Source organism: Lemur catta, chromosome 8, assembly GCF_020740605.2.
Source record: "Lemur catta isolate mLemCat1 chromosome 8, mLemCat1.pri, whole genome shotgun sequence".
Taxonomy (NCBI): Eukaryota; Metazoa; Chordata; class Mammalia; order Primates; family Lemuridae; genus Lemur; species Lemur catta.
The window spans coordinates 56,658,746-56,677,109 of NC_059135.1; the positions used below are offsets into that span (position 1 = coordinate 56,658,746).

The 18,364-nt window shown below is 40.9% G+C and overlaps 1 protein-coding gene across 1 annotated transcript in view; it reads right to left on the minus strand.

The window, feature by feature from the left end:
- Positions 1-397: 397 nt before the first annotated feature.
- The window catches only part of CERS6 (ceramide synthase 6), a 257,944-nt gene continuing 239,977 nt past the window's right edge, over positions 398-18,364 (minus strand). Inside the window, exons 9-10 of the mRNA XM_045559832.1 lie at positions 5,220-5,376; positions 398-2,147 (exon numbers count right to left, since the gene is read on the minus strand). Coding sequence (XP_045415788.1) covers positions 1,995-2,147; positions 5,220-5,376 — 310 coding nt within the window. The 3' untranslated portion in view covers positions 398-1,994. The remainder of the gene's footprint in view (positions 2,148-5,219; positions 5,377-18,364) is intronic.

The window sequence follows — 18,364 nt, forward strand, 5'->3', positions numbered from 1 at the left end:
CTAAAGCAAGGGTAAGTATGTTCCATATTGTTAAGAAACTTTCACCTTTTCAAAATATTTCAGCTATAATATGCTTAGTATTACTTTTTATATACCTGCATTTTAGCTGATGTTCTGATGACAACAAGTACTTTTGGTGTTTTATCTTACAAACTTAACCATCTACAAATTACACTCCTAGACATTTGCCTGTTTTATGAAATACAATGATAAGGCCCTACAAACAGAATTAGTTGCACTGTTTTCTCAATAAACAAGCAGACAGATTTCCAAGCCTCTTCAATTATTACTACGGACCATACCAGAAACCTACTATTTCCTAAATAGGTGGGGAGAGAGATAATTATTACAGTGAGAGGTTTCTGTTTGAAGCATTCTTTTAACTATTAACTCACAGTTTGCAAATTGTGGGCACAAAACTTTATTTTAATTTTTTCAAAAAATCAAAGTGAACGTGAATGGCTTTGAGCAGGACAGGCACTCTCTAGCATTTAGCTGCTGTCTTTGCTGTGCCCTGATTCACACATTTATAGTACAGCATTTTTGTTTTGGACTCTTGTTTTAGATGATGGTCTTTTTGATTTATGAAATAAGTATTTGTAATCCCTTTTTATTCCCTCTTCCTGAAAGTTAGAAGAGATAAAATCTTTGGCTTATGAATGGTTTTCTGTACATAAATAACACTGCCACATAGGAGCCTTTATGGCAACTACAGTAATATTCCTAATTGCAGATATTACCATTGTTCAAAAGAATTTTTTTGTTTTCCTGGAAATAGCTTCATTTGAAAAAAATTCCTGGAAACCAAAAAAGTCTTCAAAGCAAAGAAGCCTTGGAGTGCAATAACATTCAGTTTCTAGTAGAAGGAAAGTCATTCTGGGGAATGTCTGAGGGGAAAAGCAAAGGGGAAAATAGTTTTTCTCCCATTGGCTTTATTTTGCTCAGCAAAATAAAAACATTAAGATCTAATACTAGATAGGGCTTTTTCTTAAAAGCTGGTTGCAATAAAGTGCTTTGCACTGGAGGTAATCTTTGTCAACTTTTCAAAGACTCCTTTTTTTTTTTGTCCCAAAATATACTTAGCTTCTTTCTGTCATGACATGACAGAAGACTGCACCAATTACAGGGGTCGTGGCAAGACTCGGTTGAAATCAGTTATACTTTTTATGTTATTTCCAGAACATAGGACAAACTGTCAATATTAAGAGTGATTTCTTTGTTTATAACCATGAGCTGTAGCAAATACTTCCTTATCACTAGAGGGGGCAGAAGAAAACCAACTCTGTAACCTACAAGGTTAATCTCCAACTTGCTATCACACTCACTGAAAAAATCTTGGTTGTGTGCACAATAAATGAAGTCTATTCCAAAGCAATTTAATACAAAACAATTTTTAAAAGTCCTCCAACAACCATCCTCTTTAATTCGAACTGCCAATTGACCTTGAAGAGTGACAATTAAAACCCTTAGTTCATCCTGTTTAAATGGTCATGGGGACTGCACAGGCAATTTCAAAATGGGCACAGTAACACAAAGAAAGCAAACCTATTTGGAGCTGTATGAGAATCTTGCACTGGGATTTGCTTACTTCTAAGTGACAAATTAAGCTGATGCTCACAGCACATTGGACTACAGCAAGAGAAGGGGCTAAAGGCAGATGGAGCATCTCCTTCACTGTCATGAACCCAGAGAGGAAAAGGAGTGAGGAAACCCTCTTTTGTCCACAGATTTACAAACAAATACAAAAAATAAATAATATCCTAAGACAGTACAAATGCAAATACTGTTCCCTTGTGTCAATTACATACAGCATGCCTACATAGAGAGAATGGTAATTCTTCATTCACAGACAGGACACATGGCAGTGCACTATTCAAAATGCTTTGATTTTGTTTCGGGTGCTGAGATATTATGAAAGCAACTGCATTTGCAACTTATTAAATACTTCCAGGAACAAACAGTTCACTTTGTTCGGGACTTGTAGTTTTGGGTAATTAATCATCCATGGAGCAAGGGCCGGTCAGGAGATACCCGTTGGTACCACTGGTCCCGTTGGTGGTTGTCGCAGTGTGGGGGTTCTTCCCTGGAGGCTCCGAGTCCTCCTCGTCTGAGCTAGACTCAATATCACTTCGGTCATCCTTGGACACCTGTGGGATACAAGAAGGTGAGTGTAACCGGCTCCTAAGAAATCATCCAGGTACAGCTCACTCAGAAGCATATGCAATCATACATGAAGGTAAACAGATCCAAGTGCTAAAAGATCAAAGAGCCTAAGAACATGGCTACAGCAGTAAGTTCCCTTTTACTGCACAGATGCAATATGGGTGACAGTCAGTTATGAAGGAATGTAGGTGGTGGGTTTAGGCATCACAGAGGACTGGACTTGACATCTTTAAGGTACTTTTGATGCTGAGAACGCACTAGACCACAATCCCACTCTTACCTAGAGAGTGGCATCATGTACCACTGGAATGGCAGCACAGGAATTTGGTACAAACGGATCAGTTTACTTGCTGATGAGCACATCCTCCTTGAGAATGATTTAAAGTCAGCTCTCACCACACTAATGGAAATACCCACCAGCTCAGAACACTCACAAAATCATTCCTGTTTGGCTCTGTCATGCATTGTTTTATGACTTAATTTGTTTTTCTTTTTTGCCTGCTAAAATTAGTTAGGAATTTTGTTTTATATGTCACATAAACGAATGGCAGCAGGAGGCATTTTAAGAACCTGCTGGGTAAGGTCTAGCTTAAAATATTTCTCGAGGAAAATCCACCAACTAGATGATCAGGAATTCACTCTCATCTCTCCCAAGTTTCTTCAATGCTCCGCTTCATCTCATTAAGTAATCAGGATGGCAAAATAAGGCACCAGGTTATAAATCTATACATTACCATAAAGGATGAAAAGAAATCCTACTGTCTAGCAAAGAAATAATTTTGGGGCAAATTAAGAAAATCTGCTACCGCCTTTAAAATAAAAATAGTTTGAACTTCCTACTCTAAATTATGGTAAGCATTTTTGCCCAGCAGGCCTTCAGATTTGTAACAGAGCACCATTTACTTATATTTTAAGTGGGGTAGCAAAAGGGACATGGTGGCCTGGCTTTACAGAAATTTCCCCAATCTGGTCTCCTGTGATTCTCCAGGGGGTGTTGGCAAAGTCTCCCGGGAGTGATACCAGAATCAACTGGGGGCTTTTCCAAATCACATCCTCGCCATGCCACCACCACACTTGAACTTGAGAACCCTGGACTCCACGCCACCTTGAGAAGCCACCATTGAAAGGTCATCTCTCTTGGATGGGGGGCGATAGAGGAAAGCAAAAGCTGAGAACTATTGCTCCATTCCAAGCAGTGATGGAGCAAATACTGTAAAAAATGAACCTCCCTCCGATGCCCCTTGAGATGAGACTGAACTCACATAGATCATCTCCAAAAATATTTAGATACTGAGACACCAAAATGACTAGATGACAAAAGTACTTTAACTTAAAAATCATCGGTCACAAAGACAGGGTTATAGTAAAGCTATACTATGTTTATAAGTCCATTAGTCACAAATTAAGCTGCTACTAGAAAACTCCAGTTTCAGAGAGTAATTAGTTTACATGTGCATGTTTAGTAAGATTATTTTAAGTTGCACTTGGAAAAATCTACATTTATGTTACCTTCAAAGAAAGGACAATTTAGAATGTATCTAAAATAACCCATAGGAGAAAAAAACTCATGGCCAAGATGAACCTTACTGTCCCAGGTAAGAGCAGCCAGGGCAGTTTAGATATTCTGAAGCCTGAGATCTGGAATGAAATTAATGATCATCTCTTCATAAAGTAGAAGGAACATGTTGAAGAGAAAACAGCATGTCTGGTAGAAATAACAATGCAATAAGGACACGAGTAATCTAATTGACAGTGTCCTGGCATCTTTAGTTATTATCATCCTGACAGTATTGTGCATGCTGATTTAATCTGTATCTAAATGAAGATAAGAAAAATTTTTAATAGAAATATGTGTTCATTTTAAAGAGTGAGAGGTCACGGAGGAAAAATGAACTTTAGCTTCTAAGCAATTAACTGATCAAAATATGGAGGATTTATATTGGAGCTGACACTGAGAATTGGCTTCATAGATCAGGACTAGATGGCCCGACTTCCCCTGTGGAAGAGGCCAATTCTGCTGACCTCGACGAGGACAAAGTGGTCAAAGCTGCCCTGTGGCCCCTGGCAGATCAGGCAAACAGATGAGGCCCAGGCCGCCATTCTGCACTGTATCGATCCTCTCCCCAGGTCCCCAGATCGTTCTATTTTCCCTACTTCATTTTGGTCTACTTCTGTCTTCTAGCCAACATGTTAAATACCCATCAAAGAGATGCCTCTCCTCTGTCGGGCCGTGCAAAATTTAGCAGAATACAGGCCTACACACAAGGGCACGGACAGAGCTGTTCCTAGCATCCCTTGCAGCTAATGGCAATGATACTGCACATGGACCCTCGTCAGTGCCAATCAATAGGTCAGACAGAACAATATGCACAGAAACAAAGCATCTGAGTGCCTCTCCAAAAGGCAAGTGGCACCCAGGACAGGGATAGAGAGAATATGAGAAACTTACATGTAAAGGGTTCCACTTCCCAGCCTTCCAGGGTGGCAGAAGGAAGAGAACAAACAAGTAAGAAAATGTCACAGAGAACGATCTGGAAAAGTCACTGCTCTACACAGAGGTGCTGAGGCTCAGGAAGCTTTATCTGAATCAGCCTTAGGAGGCCATTTTTAACCAAAATGATTTGAAGAAATTTTGTTAAAAAAGTCATAAATAGATTTATTCTTCAATTTGAGAGAAAGGTTTGTTTAAACAGGTATATTGTACCAAGCACCCCTTCTCATAAAAAGAAGTTATTAAATTTCTGTTCTATATAAATACAATCAGAGAAAGACCAAGGGAGACAGAGGGAAAGAACACAACAAATAATATATCATCATTCAACCTAAAATTACAAATGCAGATCATCATCAGCACAGCAATACTAAAGACTTAAATGAACTAAAGAGAAGAAAGTGAAAATGTGGGTTGTGTTTCCAGGCAGTTTTGCTCAATTCTGAAGAAATAATACCAGTTTTGATGAAATCTGAAATGACAAATAGTTGATCCAGAGAAACCAAAACAAAACAAAACACAAAATTTTCTGCGACACATTGAAAAAAAGTGAGTTGTAGCTTACCTTGCCTCTTGAAACAGCTTTGCAAGCCATTTTTATAATCAAGTAAGACCAGAAGCAGTTCAGCCCTTGTATTAGCAATAGCAGTAGGTTAAAAACCCACCAGGAAGGGTAAGGGCCAATGATCTCCCAGCTTTCAAATAATGTGGTATTTAACACCCTAAGGAAAAGAAGAAAGTAATTATTAAACATAGCATTTCACTTTGCTTTCAAGGGAACTCTAGTTACTGCACAGAAGCACAAGGTCAACAGTATGTCCTAACTGCTCCCTTCCTGGAAGAACGGTTTGAAAGCTGACCAGGTACTTAGAAGAGTCATCACCTGAAATATTGCCCAGGTGGCATGACTTTTATTTTGGTTCTAGCTCAGTGTACTTTTCCCTATTCACTTTTTAAAAAATTGTGCTAAAATACATGTAAGACAAAATTTACCATCTTAACTATTTTTAAGTGTACAGGTCAGTGGCATTAAGTAAATTCACACTGCTGTGCAACCATCACCACCATCCATCTCCAGAACACTTTTTATCTTACAAAACTGAAACTAGGTACCCATTAAACAATAACTCCCTATTCTATCTGCCCCTAGCAACCACCATTCTACTTTCCATTTTTATGAATTTGATTGCTTTAGGTACCTCGCATAAGTAGAATGAGTGTTAGCCCTTTTGTGACTGGCTTATTTCACTTAGCATAATGTCCTCAGGGTTCATCCCTGTTGCAGCATGTGTTGGAATTTCCCTCCTGTATAAGACTGAATAATAAGTATATGCCACATTTTGTTTATCCGTTCATCCATCGCTAGACACTTGGGGTGCTTCCACCTTTTGGCTATTGCAAATGCTGCATTTATGAGCATGGGTGAACAAATATCTCTTTGCGTATATATCTTTTGGGTATATACCCAGAAGTGGAATTGCTGGATCATATGGTTTCCCCTTCACTTTTTTCTTCCATTTTCATTTCTTCCATTAACTTTCATTAATTTTGGGGGAGTTGTGATTCTCCATCTAACTACGTGTTAAAAGGCCTACATGGTGTTTGAAGTTGCTTTTGGGCTTTAAATAAGCATGAAGAAAACCACTTGATAACATTACATTGCAAGAAAAAAAAGATTAACTCCAGAAACATTAGGTAAGTACAAATCATATGCCTAGCACAGTGGGAGTCAGCATATGAGTGAGACCTAGGCTTATACCTGTAGGAGAGCCAATTAGAGGGTCCTTAATTTTGCAAGGCTTCCCCTGGGAAAGAACTGACAATTGAAAGACTTCATTTTGAAGTGAGTCCTTGAAGTCAGTATTCAAAGAATTTTTTTTTACAAAAATTATTAGAGTACAATGAATGCATTTAGTTTTAAGAGTATGTACTTGAATTAGGAATAATTATTTGAAGTAATTGGTTCTCTCTGTAATCCACTATCAGAACTAGAATGGAGCAGCCACCTGGGGCAGATTAGCAGCAGAAGGCTGGTTTTAGTGCTTCGCTCTGGTCCCTGCCCGTGTCTGCTCCTAAGCCCTCAGAAGCCAATTCGCGTCTTCTGCACCCATCTTGCTGCCACAGAGAAGCATGACACCCACATAATTTTGGAATCGCTCCCCCTTCTCTGCTGTCCTCAGCTCACCACAAGGCTGGTTTGGAGATCTAAGGGTGTTCGCAAGAAAATTCATCTAAGTGCACTTCCACCATCTGCCACTGCAGCCCTGCGCGGGGACAATATGATTCTACAGGAGAGGACGGGTGGACAACACTTAGTGGCTAAGGGTAAGGGATGGAAAACTCTCAACTTCGAGACCTAGACCACTCATGTAAGAACAGAAGACAAATACATCGATAATTTTAATATAAGAAACAGTGTGATGAGTGCTTGGAGGGAGATTAAGAAAACTACTTTGTGAATTCACAAAAGGAAAAAAGAATTACTGCAGTTAGAATCAGAGGTAAACAAAAAAGGAGAATAAAAATAGACATAAACAGGTTCTCCACCTTCAATTTCAGCAACCCCCATTTATAGACTAGAATGAGACTGAAAGAGTTTGTCTCTACCCAGGCTAGTTGTCTTTAAAGAATAATACAGAATAAACATATGTTAAAATCCTACACACAATGGGATGGAATTGAATTGGAAAGTATAGTACCCCATGATATAGTAGTATGCACTCTCGGAAAAGGGAGAATAATATTAGTAAATCTATTAATATAATGTATCACATCCATAGGCCAAATTGGCACAAACCTAATTATTTCAATAGCACCACAGACATTTGGTAATGTTCAATTGCTGATGTTTAACCATTACAACCCAAAGCACTTACTATGATTCTTAACACTCTCAAATCAGTATATTAACAAACACCACAGTTACTTCCTTTAAAATCAGAAACAAACCATGGATAATTAGTATTGTCGCTATTATTTAACACTATTTTGGAAGTGCTGGCCATTGGGTATGGCAGGAAGTCGGAGACTTAATTTCAAATACACAGACATAAAATATCTATAAATATTTTAAAAAGAGCAAACAATCAAAATGTCCCATAACAGGGAATGATTAAAAAAATTAGTTTTCATTCCTATTCCAGAAATTAAGTCATTCAAAGTATTAAACATGGTTCAAGAGTTTCTAATGACAGAGGAAACTACATGGTATCATCTCGACTGCACAAAATGGGGAGGGAGGGAGAGAGAGAAGGAATTATAATTCTTTGAAGGGAATTAAAGCCATTACAGGTTTTCTTTGGTGGATTAGGAAATTCTATGTTTTCTTCTTTAAATTCTTCTATTTTCTGAATTCATGATAAATAATTAGAAAAAAATTTAAGTAATTTTTAAAAGGGACTAAATTAGGATAATGCCTACATTTCCGCCTTGTTTATTCCAAAGAGACAGTGATCTCTTTAACCACCAGTTTGCAGGCCAGGGGACAGACAACGGATCTAAACAAGGTTCAACTCCATGGCAGCAAGGGAGGACTCACACACCTTATGCTTTTCTACCTCCAGCACCTTGCAAAACACCGGGAAGTAACATGTTTGCTAGACACGTTTGTTGATTGACTGTGTGTTTGTTTATCCAGCAACCAAATAAATACACACAAAAAAGCTCTGGGATAATAATTTTATTTCAAAACTAGTTCTGCTTCTTGACATACTATATATTTTGACACTCAAAATTTAGTTTCATGTGAACAGAGAGTGGTCCTGTATAAATAGCAACAGTGATTGCATTATGCTATTCATTATAAATTAGCCTTTGCTGGATTATAGGCTGAGAGCCCTCACCATTATGATGCTAGGGCTGGTGCTACTGCTTGGCTTAATTTGATCGGGATGTCAGAGCAGTTGCTGGCAGCATGGCATTCACATAAACCTCTGAAACACTGCATCAGAATTCACAGGCTTTGCCGCAACACTCAGTGGCACCTCTGATTACTTTTGAGATGCTGCCCCAAAATAATGGGATTTCTCTAAAAATTGACTTGGGGAAATGCAATCAGTGCACCAAATGGATATCTGTCTCAGTGGGAAGCTTGGTAAGAAAAACAATATATCAGGAATTTAGACTGGGGAGAGAGAGAGAACATATGACACTTGGACTCTGAAAAACAGTAAACCCAGGAAAGAGCCATTGTTTGGCTGCGGAATGTTACTGCTGAGGAAACGACCCCTTTTTGGACCAACTATGTCCTTTAATGATGCCATTACACATCTGTGGTGACAGCGTTCAGGACAGTGGTTGCCTGTGAGGGAGGACTGACCAGGAGGGGGGGATGAGGGAGACTGGAAACTTCTATATCTTGTTTAGGGTGATGATTCCATAGCTTACACATACGTAAAAATGTACCAACGTAAAAGTTCACCGCCCTGTATAGCGAATATTTGTGCACTATACTGTACGTGAATTACACCTCAACATAAAATGGAAGAAAGTACTCTGTGGGTCAAAGAAAACACATATATACACTGCCAATTTGTGACTTCTGGTTCAAATAATTAGGATAATATCAGTGTTTTTCTTCCATAATTATCTGTGTTAAATATATGGTTTCTTAGAAAACAATTTTTCCCCCCAAATAATAGTTATCCTACAGCATCAAACCTCTACCTCTGCTTCACTCAAGTGGTAGAGAATGTGGGGACAGAAGAGACAAAAGACCATTTTTCTTTTCATTAATGTCAGGCTCACTTAACCACTAGGTGGCGCATCACACACACACAAAGCATGCTCAAACAGGTCTATTCTGCCCACACCTTTTGCCAACAATGAGTCCCCGCACAGGAAACACTTGATCTCCACGTTCTACTCTCTCTTCTAAAAATCCTGTCAAACAATGGAACGAGGAGGCCCCAGTCGGAGACTTTTCCTTCCTGCCTGACCCCTGACTGCCGGGGCTGCCCGCAGGGCAAAGCCGGCTCCGTGCAATTCCCTGGTGGGGCGTGTCACCACCCCAAAGGCTCAGCCTCAGTGGGGGATTTTCATGAATCGTTAGATTGTAATTCGGCTATGCCCTGTGGTTACTTTCGCTCATTCTTACCTTTTATGGATTCTTCATCTTAAATTTGATTATCACGGAAATGTTATAAAGGATATGGAGGGTATACATACATTCAAGCAGAAAAGTTTACAACCATTTTTGTTAAGCAAAGAAAACACGGCAGAGTGTCATTTTAATAAGATATTTAAGGCTATGCTCATTCACATTCTAAGCATCAATGTGACTTAAAGCACCCTGCTTTCCCCTTAAGCCTCAGGCTGTCTCATAATGTCACACAGCCCTGTGCAAAAAGTTCCCCATTGGTATCTCGTTCCCACAAGCTATCTCCAATGCTTAATTTCTCCATTCTTATCATGACTCCTAAGTGAGTGTTTAAATCCATTTAAAGTTAGGTGAACATGCTCACTTTTAGCCCTATAGATCTTATTTTTAAAATTCTCTAGTGACACACAGGTAGCAGCACATAATGGTGATGATGATGTTAAAGATGGACCAGGTGATCGCACAGTATGAATGAGTCACAGGTGGATGTTTTTGATGAGACCATGGCCAAGGGCAACCACCAGCTTCACTTCCATTCCTCCTCCCCTAATCCCACCAAAGAGCTCCATCTGAGCCTCGGGTTGCGTGTTTCTGCAACCCAGGAAACGATCTCTATGAAATGATCTCTATAAAAATCACAATAATTAGAGCCATGTCAAATATCCAGAGAGCCAATTTTGTTTCTCTAGGAAACAGAGTCAGAGCCTCACTTCGAGGAGCAATACATAATGCCAGGGAGGATGTTTTTTGGGGGAGGAGATAAGGTCTTGCTCTGTTGCCCCACCTGGAGTGTAGTGATGTCATTACAGCTCACTGCAGTCTCAAAGGATCCTACTCCTTCAGGCTTCCGAGTAGCTGAGACTACAGGTGCGTGTACCACTATGCCCGGCTAATTTTTCTGTTTTTTTGTAGAGACAAGGTCTCACTGTGTTGCCCAGGCTGGTCTTGAACTCCTGACCCCAAGTGATCCTCCCGTCTCAGCCTCCCAAAGTGCTAAGAGTACAGGTGTGAGCCATCATGCCCAGCTGGATATTGTGAGAAGTAAAATGTGCTTTGTGGTCAAAAGTGGGGTGTTCCTTACTTCAGAGCTTTTGAACGGTCTTGACTTTGCTTTCCCATACAGGCCTCATTGTATATCGTGATGTGTGTTTCTCTGGTGTGTATGTTCGTTTGACCTACACAAAACATAAATAAAAGTAGATTCTACCTAAAGATTATCAATAAGCTATTAGCATATTTTACCCAGTTAGAATTTACTCTGAACACAAACCATGGGTAACTTAAAACCCGAAAGCTAGGTAATTAATTCACTATTGCAAGCAACCGTCTTTGTGCTGGTTTTTCTAAGTTAATAAAAGCTCCAGGCTTAGATAACACCTGGCCAGGTGTTGAATAACAGTGAAGACTGCTACAAGGCTGAAAACCATGCTTGTAGTTTCCCTCCTTTTAACAAGACAGCCCCCCCTGCAGCTGGGATTCCTCCATAACACTGGTGGTATTAGCCAGCTCCCTGTTTCAAGAAGACAGTTTCTGGGTAGCTTGTGTCATGGGTGCCTAATCATCTTAGCTAATGGTTCACTAATCTATTAGTCTGGTGCAAGCACAGAAGTGACTTTTTTTTAATCCTTGATAGGAATCTGAACTTGAACATGGATAAACCATCTATCTTTCGTTTAGCAATGGACATATTAGCTCTGTCTATATCCCTATCCAAGCAAGATGTGGGGTCAATTAATTCTTTACTTTTAGGTTATAGCCTGGCCATACTTAGGAACTGGTCCCTTACCACAGGATGTTTGTAACTGGTGACATCCCGGCTGGGGCAGATATTTTTCTCAAAAAAAGTTGCTGCCCCATTGGCTATCAGTCTGCCTAAATTCCTAACCTGTCCACTGCCTGGCCGGTCTCTCTACGTTCCCGATCTCCCAACCTGAGTCCTTCCAGCTGAGGCTGTGTCCTTCAGGACGTAACCTGATTATAACACACTTGTTTTCAGTCCTCTCTAGCTCTTTATTGCCCACATGCTGGTAAAAAAGACTTCTGCCTGGTTCTCTACGCCTGCTCCTTATGGAATATTTACTAAGTGTAAAGCACTGTGCCAAATACATTACCTACATTGTTGCACTTCATCCTTTCAACATCCCTGTGAGATCTTCATGTGGTAATACTAATACTAGTTAATATTTATTGAGCATTAACTAAGTGCCAGATCTGGGCCCAGGCTTTGTATGCTAACTCATTTAGTCCTCATGACATAAACTGGATGGATAAGTTCTGTTTCTTTTTCTGCAGTGAGTACTGTTATTATCCCTGTTTCTCAGACGAGGGCATGGAAGCGCAGGGAGTGTCCATAACATTCCCAAGGTGGGATCGAGGCGGTGGGGGAGACCAGTCTGAAGCCCTGTCTGCTGCTGGAGGCCCTTGGGCTCTCCCAGCACTTAGTTCTTCATTCCTGGCTGAAGCCCAGAGCCAACCCATCACCACGTGACGACAGACAAAGCACACACACACCTGCTGCCCAGCATTTGTGCACATCTCTCCCTATGGTCTGCCATTTCCTATTCTTGTTTCCTGTGATGTTTTATCTCTTGGGCTCATAATCTTATTTCTGGTAGCCATATACCAGGCCCTTCCTGCTTCAAATGACCTATTTGGGCTTATTTAACTGGTTTCCCCACTTTAGTCCACCCCATTCAACCCTTAAATCCAAACAGAATTATCTCCATTACTGAAAATCATATAATGCCTTTCACTACTACACTGTCATGTATGTGAAACATTTAATGTACAGAATCAAAGATCTCTTTCTAAATTCAGCTCAGAAAATGGGAGCACCAGCCCTGTGCCTTTTTCTTTGCTTTTCTCTAAGAAAGCGTTGGAGCACACGTACCTCTCCAAATATCCTTTGCTTCGGGAAAAGGTCAAGGCAGGCTGACTCCTGCTAGGCAGGTAGAAATCTAAGAGAGACTTAAGATTCCAGGGACTTATTCTTCTAAAAGTTTTCTAGAAGACCATGAAACCATCCTCATAGGGGCAGGATGGAAGAACAGGCTCCGAAACCTCCTCAAACTTGCATGCTCCTCCCTCGAAGGGCTACTTGCTGCTCGTGTCCACTGCAGGGGCCCTTCCCAGCACGGCCAAGGGCAGGCCGCGCTCTCCTGGGCCCAGGTGGGAGGGGGACGGCTCCCACACTGCCACGGGCTTCCTTGCCCTTTCCGCCTTTCCCCTTCCCTTGGGGATATGAATGGTACTTTTTGTAGGGGTGAGGGGAAATACAGGCTAAATGCGTACCAATTTGGAACTCTGGTTCTGACAGTCTTTATTTTAGTTGTAAAGTTTCTGGGTCTAAACAATGAACTCAGTTAAAGCAGAAAAGCCTAGCATTCTTAGAACTCACTGAACTCATCCCTGAGGGACCCCCCAGGCTTCTGACAGGAACTGGCTCTCTGCCCGTTTGCCTGACAGAAAGATCCCGTCCTCAGGGCAGCTATTTACAACAGGAGCACAGCGAGGCTGCTCTCCTTACTTGCTTCTTGGAAATATCTTCCATTCTGGCTTCCTATTCAGGAAGTTATTGGGACTGGGGCCATTTGTGTTTTCTCACGAACAATTTAAATAGCAACTTCTGTGTGGGAAAGGCTCTTCGGCTGGAAGAGCCTGGCGTGTGGTGGGCACGTGGTTATTCCTCCGTCACAGCCCAGGGGTCTGCACCTTCCCCCGAGCAGGGAAGGAGGCACCCAGCACCCATCCTTGTACCTCGTGCCAGGGTTACGCCTGGAGATGGAAAGTGAGCCTGCCTGGCAACGCACAGAGGCGCAGCAGTAGTAAAATATGCCACTAACTAGTCCACTGAAGGACTTGCTTGAAGAGAGCTTGAGTAATGGTAATATCTCCTCCTGTTTGGAAGATGTTCAAGGGATTTTCATGTTTATTAGATCAAGTTTCATTATGAACCTCAAGTTGGCAGAGCAGATATAACACCAACTTTTTGATCGCGAGACCAAGATCCAAAATAGTATTAATTATCCAAGGTCACAGTAGAGGTTTTGTTGTGTTTAATCTAAGCACATTATTTTTAGGTCTCCCTCACTCTCTCTCTCATTCAAAAATTGTATCAAAACAGAGAATGTGTACTCTTGATGAGATTTTTAGCAAATAAGAACTAAAAGGGAGGTTCAGAAACCATCATGTTCAGGCTGGCTCTGCTTCCTAAAAATTCCTCGAGAAGGTTCCGGTGGGGTCTTGGTACTGGGAGAATCTCAGTATTTAATTTTTCAGGGATCAGATGCCGCCCGTTTTGTTTAGAAGCCTGCAGGGAGTCAGTTTTGCCATAGGAACTGCGTGTACTCCAGGTACCAGAGCTTCAGGCTGCCCTCCCCCCCATCTGCCTACACACCTGCTCGTGAGATTTCTCTGCCACATCAAGGAGGCAATGGCTTTCCCAGAGCAAAGGGGGTAACTAAGAGGTTGATCTGAAATCACTAATTTCTGAAAACTGAACAAATGTTATTTAGTTATGGAAAACATATATCCTCACTTGTGTATGTATGTCCTCTGGCCCTTTAAGAAACCCAGAGGTCCAAAAAGCATGCTAAGGAGTATCTTCTGTTCCTGACAGACAGACCATCCGAACTTCCTTGTTCTCAAATCTCATGTAGTCTTGGCTCTGACACTCAGGCCCACAGTCCCTCCTGGCTCTCTAGACCCCATCCTTTCCTACGGGGAGTGGTGTTTCACGCCTGGCTGCCCAGCCCTCTGGAAAATTCACTTGCCCCATGCTCCCTGCTCTGGGTGTCCCTGCCTCACGCTGCCCCTGACTTCCCCGGACATCAAGCCAGGCCAACTTCTTCCATTTGCAAGTCGCTGTTACTCCCACCTAGGGTGCATGACATCTCAGAGCTAGCTGTGTGTAGGGGATGTGAATGGGCATGTGGATTTCTAACATGTATGGATTCTACTGGAAGTGTAACAATACTTAAAAAAAAAAAATCTGTTTTTATTTAAATATTTCCAGGATTAAACCTTCACTTTCATCTTAGAGAAATGTTCCTGAAAATTTTGGAAGTGCCGCTACAAAGAGAACAATCTGTCAGAGGCCTGCAGTCTTGAGGGATATTCTGCACCGTATTATCTTTATTATCTTTTGCTTGACAAGAGAGATACAGTAAACACGTCTTTTCACAAAGAAATGCCTCCCCAGAGTAAGTCAGAGTTGATGAAATGGACTTGTAAGATGCTCAACATCAAGGGAAACAAACAAACAAACAAACAAACAAAAAGAAATAAAAAGCCCTAGGAGAGTGAATGCAGAGATTTAGGTAAGAAAAATCTGCTCTTGCAGGCTTTACAAGTTTGAAAGAAAAATTGCACAAAAAACTATATGCATTGAATAATAATAAGTCAACCGATCAACAAAAACATAATCATAGCATTCTGGTTAAAAAAATTGAAATAATGTTTTTACTGGGATAACTGCTGTAGAATATGATGGATGTGCTTGGGAGTGTGGGTGGGAAGTGAGCTTACTCGAAAGAACTGACAGTATTGAGCATTACGTTTGAACTAGACGTCAAAACATCTGGTGTCTCGGCTCTGTTCTTGGATTCACTAGCTCTAGAATGTTGTGAGTCTTATTTTTTTTCCAAGCCTAAGTTTTCTCATCTACAAAATGAAAGCCTAAGAAGAGTACTAAAGGTTTCTTAAACTCTAACATAAACAGCTTTATGAATTCTATGTTTTCCAATTTACCTAAAATTTCACCTATTCTGATTGTTGCCTCCATGTATAAGATACCCCATATACATAAACACATTCTTCTCAAGGGTTTCATATTTGTCTCTCTGAATTTAACTGAACAATCAAGGCCAAGAAAACCTGAGGAAAGGTTTTGTTTTGTTTTTGACTTCTGGATATATGAGGACAAGTAAGAAAGAAAACAAGGGGGGAAAATGTATAAAAACTTATCTTTGGGAAGGAACCAAAGGATATGAGGCCTTGAGCAAATGTTATATTGACGACAGCAAACCTCTGCATAACTCCGGGTCCCGAGCCCACTGGCTTGGTGTGCAGAACCCTTAGCTTCCAGCAGCAGCCACTGAAATCAGACTGCAGTGGCTACAGGGATGGCTTAGTGAGCCCTCAGCTTAGGTATGCTGCAGCTGCCAGCTGCCTGCTACATTCCTCACTCACACCCCAACACTAACTTCCTCACTAACCAGGCACTCAGGAATACAAATACATGAGGCCCAGGTGGACGTGACTTGGCAGTAGATGGGGGAGTCCACAGCCTTACCTCATGTTCCTGTTCAATCCAGCAAAGCTGGAAGCTACCAGCAACAAATTTTACGATGTTGCTCTTTTTAATTTTCAATCTATATGCAAAGTTTGAGACATGAACTACATAACCTGATGCCACTGGACACAATCCAGTGCCAAACACAATCTATATATATATTTTTAAAATATATATTTTTAAAAGACAAAGACTTGCTATGTTGCCCAGGCTGGTTTCAAACTCCTGGGGGCTCAAGTGAATCCTCCTGCCTCAGCTTCCCAAGTAGCTGGGTCTACAGGCATGCACCACTGTGCCTGGCATGATCAGATTTTTTTTCTCCCTATGGCTAGTATGTTGAATACAAAAAATGTTATCTTCTAAAATTAAGATGACATTTGGGTCCTCCCTCCCCCACCAATGCAACTGTATTCCTGAGAAGGATTTTAAGATGGATAAGACTTGGTATCCATACTCAAAGAGTTTACAAATAAGTGGAGAATCAAAGACATTAGTAATTAAGGCAGAATGTCTTAAATATAATAGATGTTCCAAGGGAGCGTTTTGAGCAAAGGCATGTGTAGGCTGCAAAGTCAAGAGTAAGCACAAGACATCATGAATAGCTGGACAGGGTACCTGGAAGGCAGCAGTCAGAGAAGGAGTGTTAGTTGGCATCATTTTGTGGAAGAGAAGTTTTTTTTTTTTTTTTTTTTTTGCTAGGAAGAGAAGTTTGAACTTATAGTGGAAAACAAGGGCAATTCTGGATGATTTGGGAATGGGTTGGTGAGGAGACTAGATTAAGGCCCTGATTTAGGAAGACTCTTATGGAAACTGTGTTTGGGATGGTTTCCATTAGCAGGTAGGAGATGTGGGGACGCTGGGTGGGGGACACTGCAGAGATCCTGGCAAGAGGACATGAGGGTCCTAAAAACTAGAGTGAGGCAGAACAGGGTCTTTGAGAAACACAGCTGCTCTTTAAAAAGACTGCACTGTGATTATAGTTCATGGAAACAGTTACTGGAAAGAAGTGGGAGCAGTGAGAGAAGGACAAACAGGAAGAACAAGATTTCTCATGAGAGAACGCGGCTGCGGGCACTGGCTCACCTAGGAGAGGCTGCACCCACCTCCCCGTCATCCGGCTGTGCTCTGCATTCTAGCGCCGCACTTGGGAGATGACAAGGTACCCGATGCAGCCCACACCCTAAACCACATCCTCAGCCCTTCTCTTTAGGAAGGGAGATCAACTAATTTGTCACAACCAGTTGTTAATATCATAGTAAATAAGACATTTTCAGCACATATTCCATCCCCCACACTCACTGCTATAACCTCACACCTACGAGTGTTGGCCATTAGAATCTATTTTGAGGGAGGGATCAAAAATCACCTATTGGGTACAATGTATACTATTCAGGTGATGAGTATACTAAAAGCCCTGACTTCACCACTGTACAATTCATCCATGCAACAAAAAAACCACTTGTATCCCCTAAATCTATTGAAATAAAAAGAACTAAAAGTGAAACAAAACAAAACAAAACAAAACAATCCACTTTGAGGCATCAAGGCTTTTGGTCAGAGTCACTGCCATCACCAGTCTTTAGCCCAGTGACCACACCTATTGTCTGCATCTATAACGTGTAAGCAAGTGAAGCTCCAAGGGGAGCTTGGTGAATCATTTGGTATTCGTAATCAAGAAAGATGGAATCACCTTTATTAAGTTTGTACTGTACTCCCAACACTGCTGGGAACTGTGAGGATACAGAGAGAACTATTCTCTAGTTGAGGAGCTGGGGTTGCAATATAAATTGGTATACTCTATTTTGTTGGCAATGTTACACTATGTATCAAAATGTGCATATCTACTGAGCCTGTGAGTGTCTTTCCAAACATTTGTCCTAAGGAAGTAATCAGAGATTTGTGAAAAGATTTATCCACGAAGATGGTGATTTCAATATTATTTATAATAGCAAACCACTAGAAACATTCTAATTGATGTCCAAAAATAAGGCACTGATAAATAATGACTTCTTCATATGGCAGAACACTCTGCAGCCAATACAATTATGTTATAGAAGAACATTTAATGACATGGAAAAATGCTCAGAGTACAATGTTAAATGAGAAAGGCAAAGGTATAAAACAGGATGTACAGGATGATCCCATTTTGGTAAAGAAAAAAGATGTAATTTTAAGCATATAAAATGTCAGAAACAAAGACAGCAAACCACGAACAGTGGTTATCTCAGAGCTACAGGATTGGGATATATATTTTTTCTCTTCTTTGTGGCTTTGTACATTCTACATTTCTATAATGAGTATTTAACTATAATTAACGTGT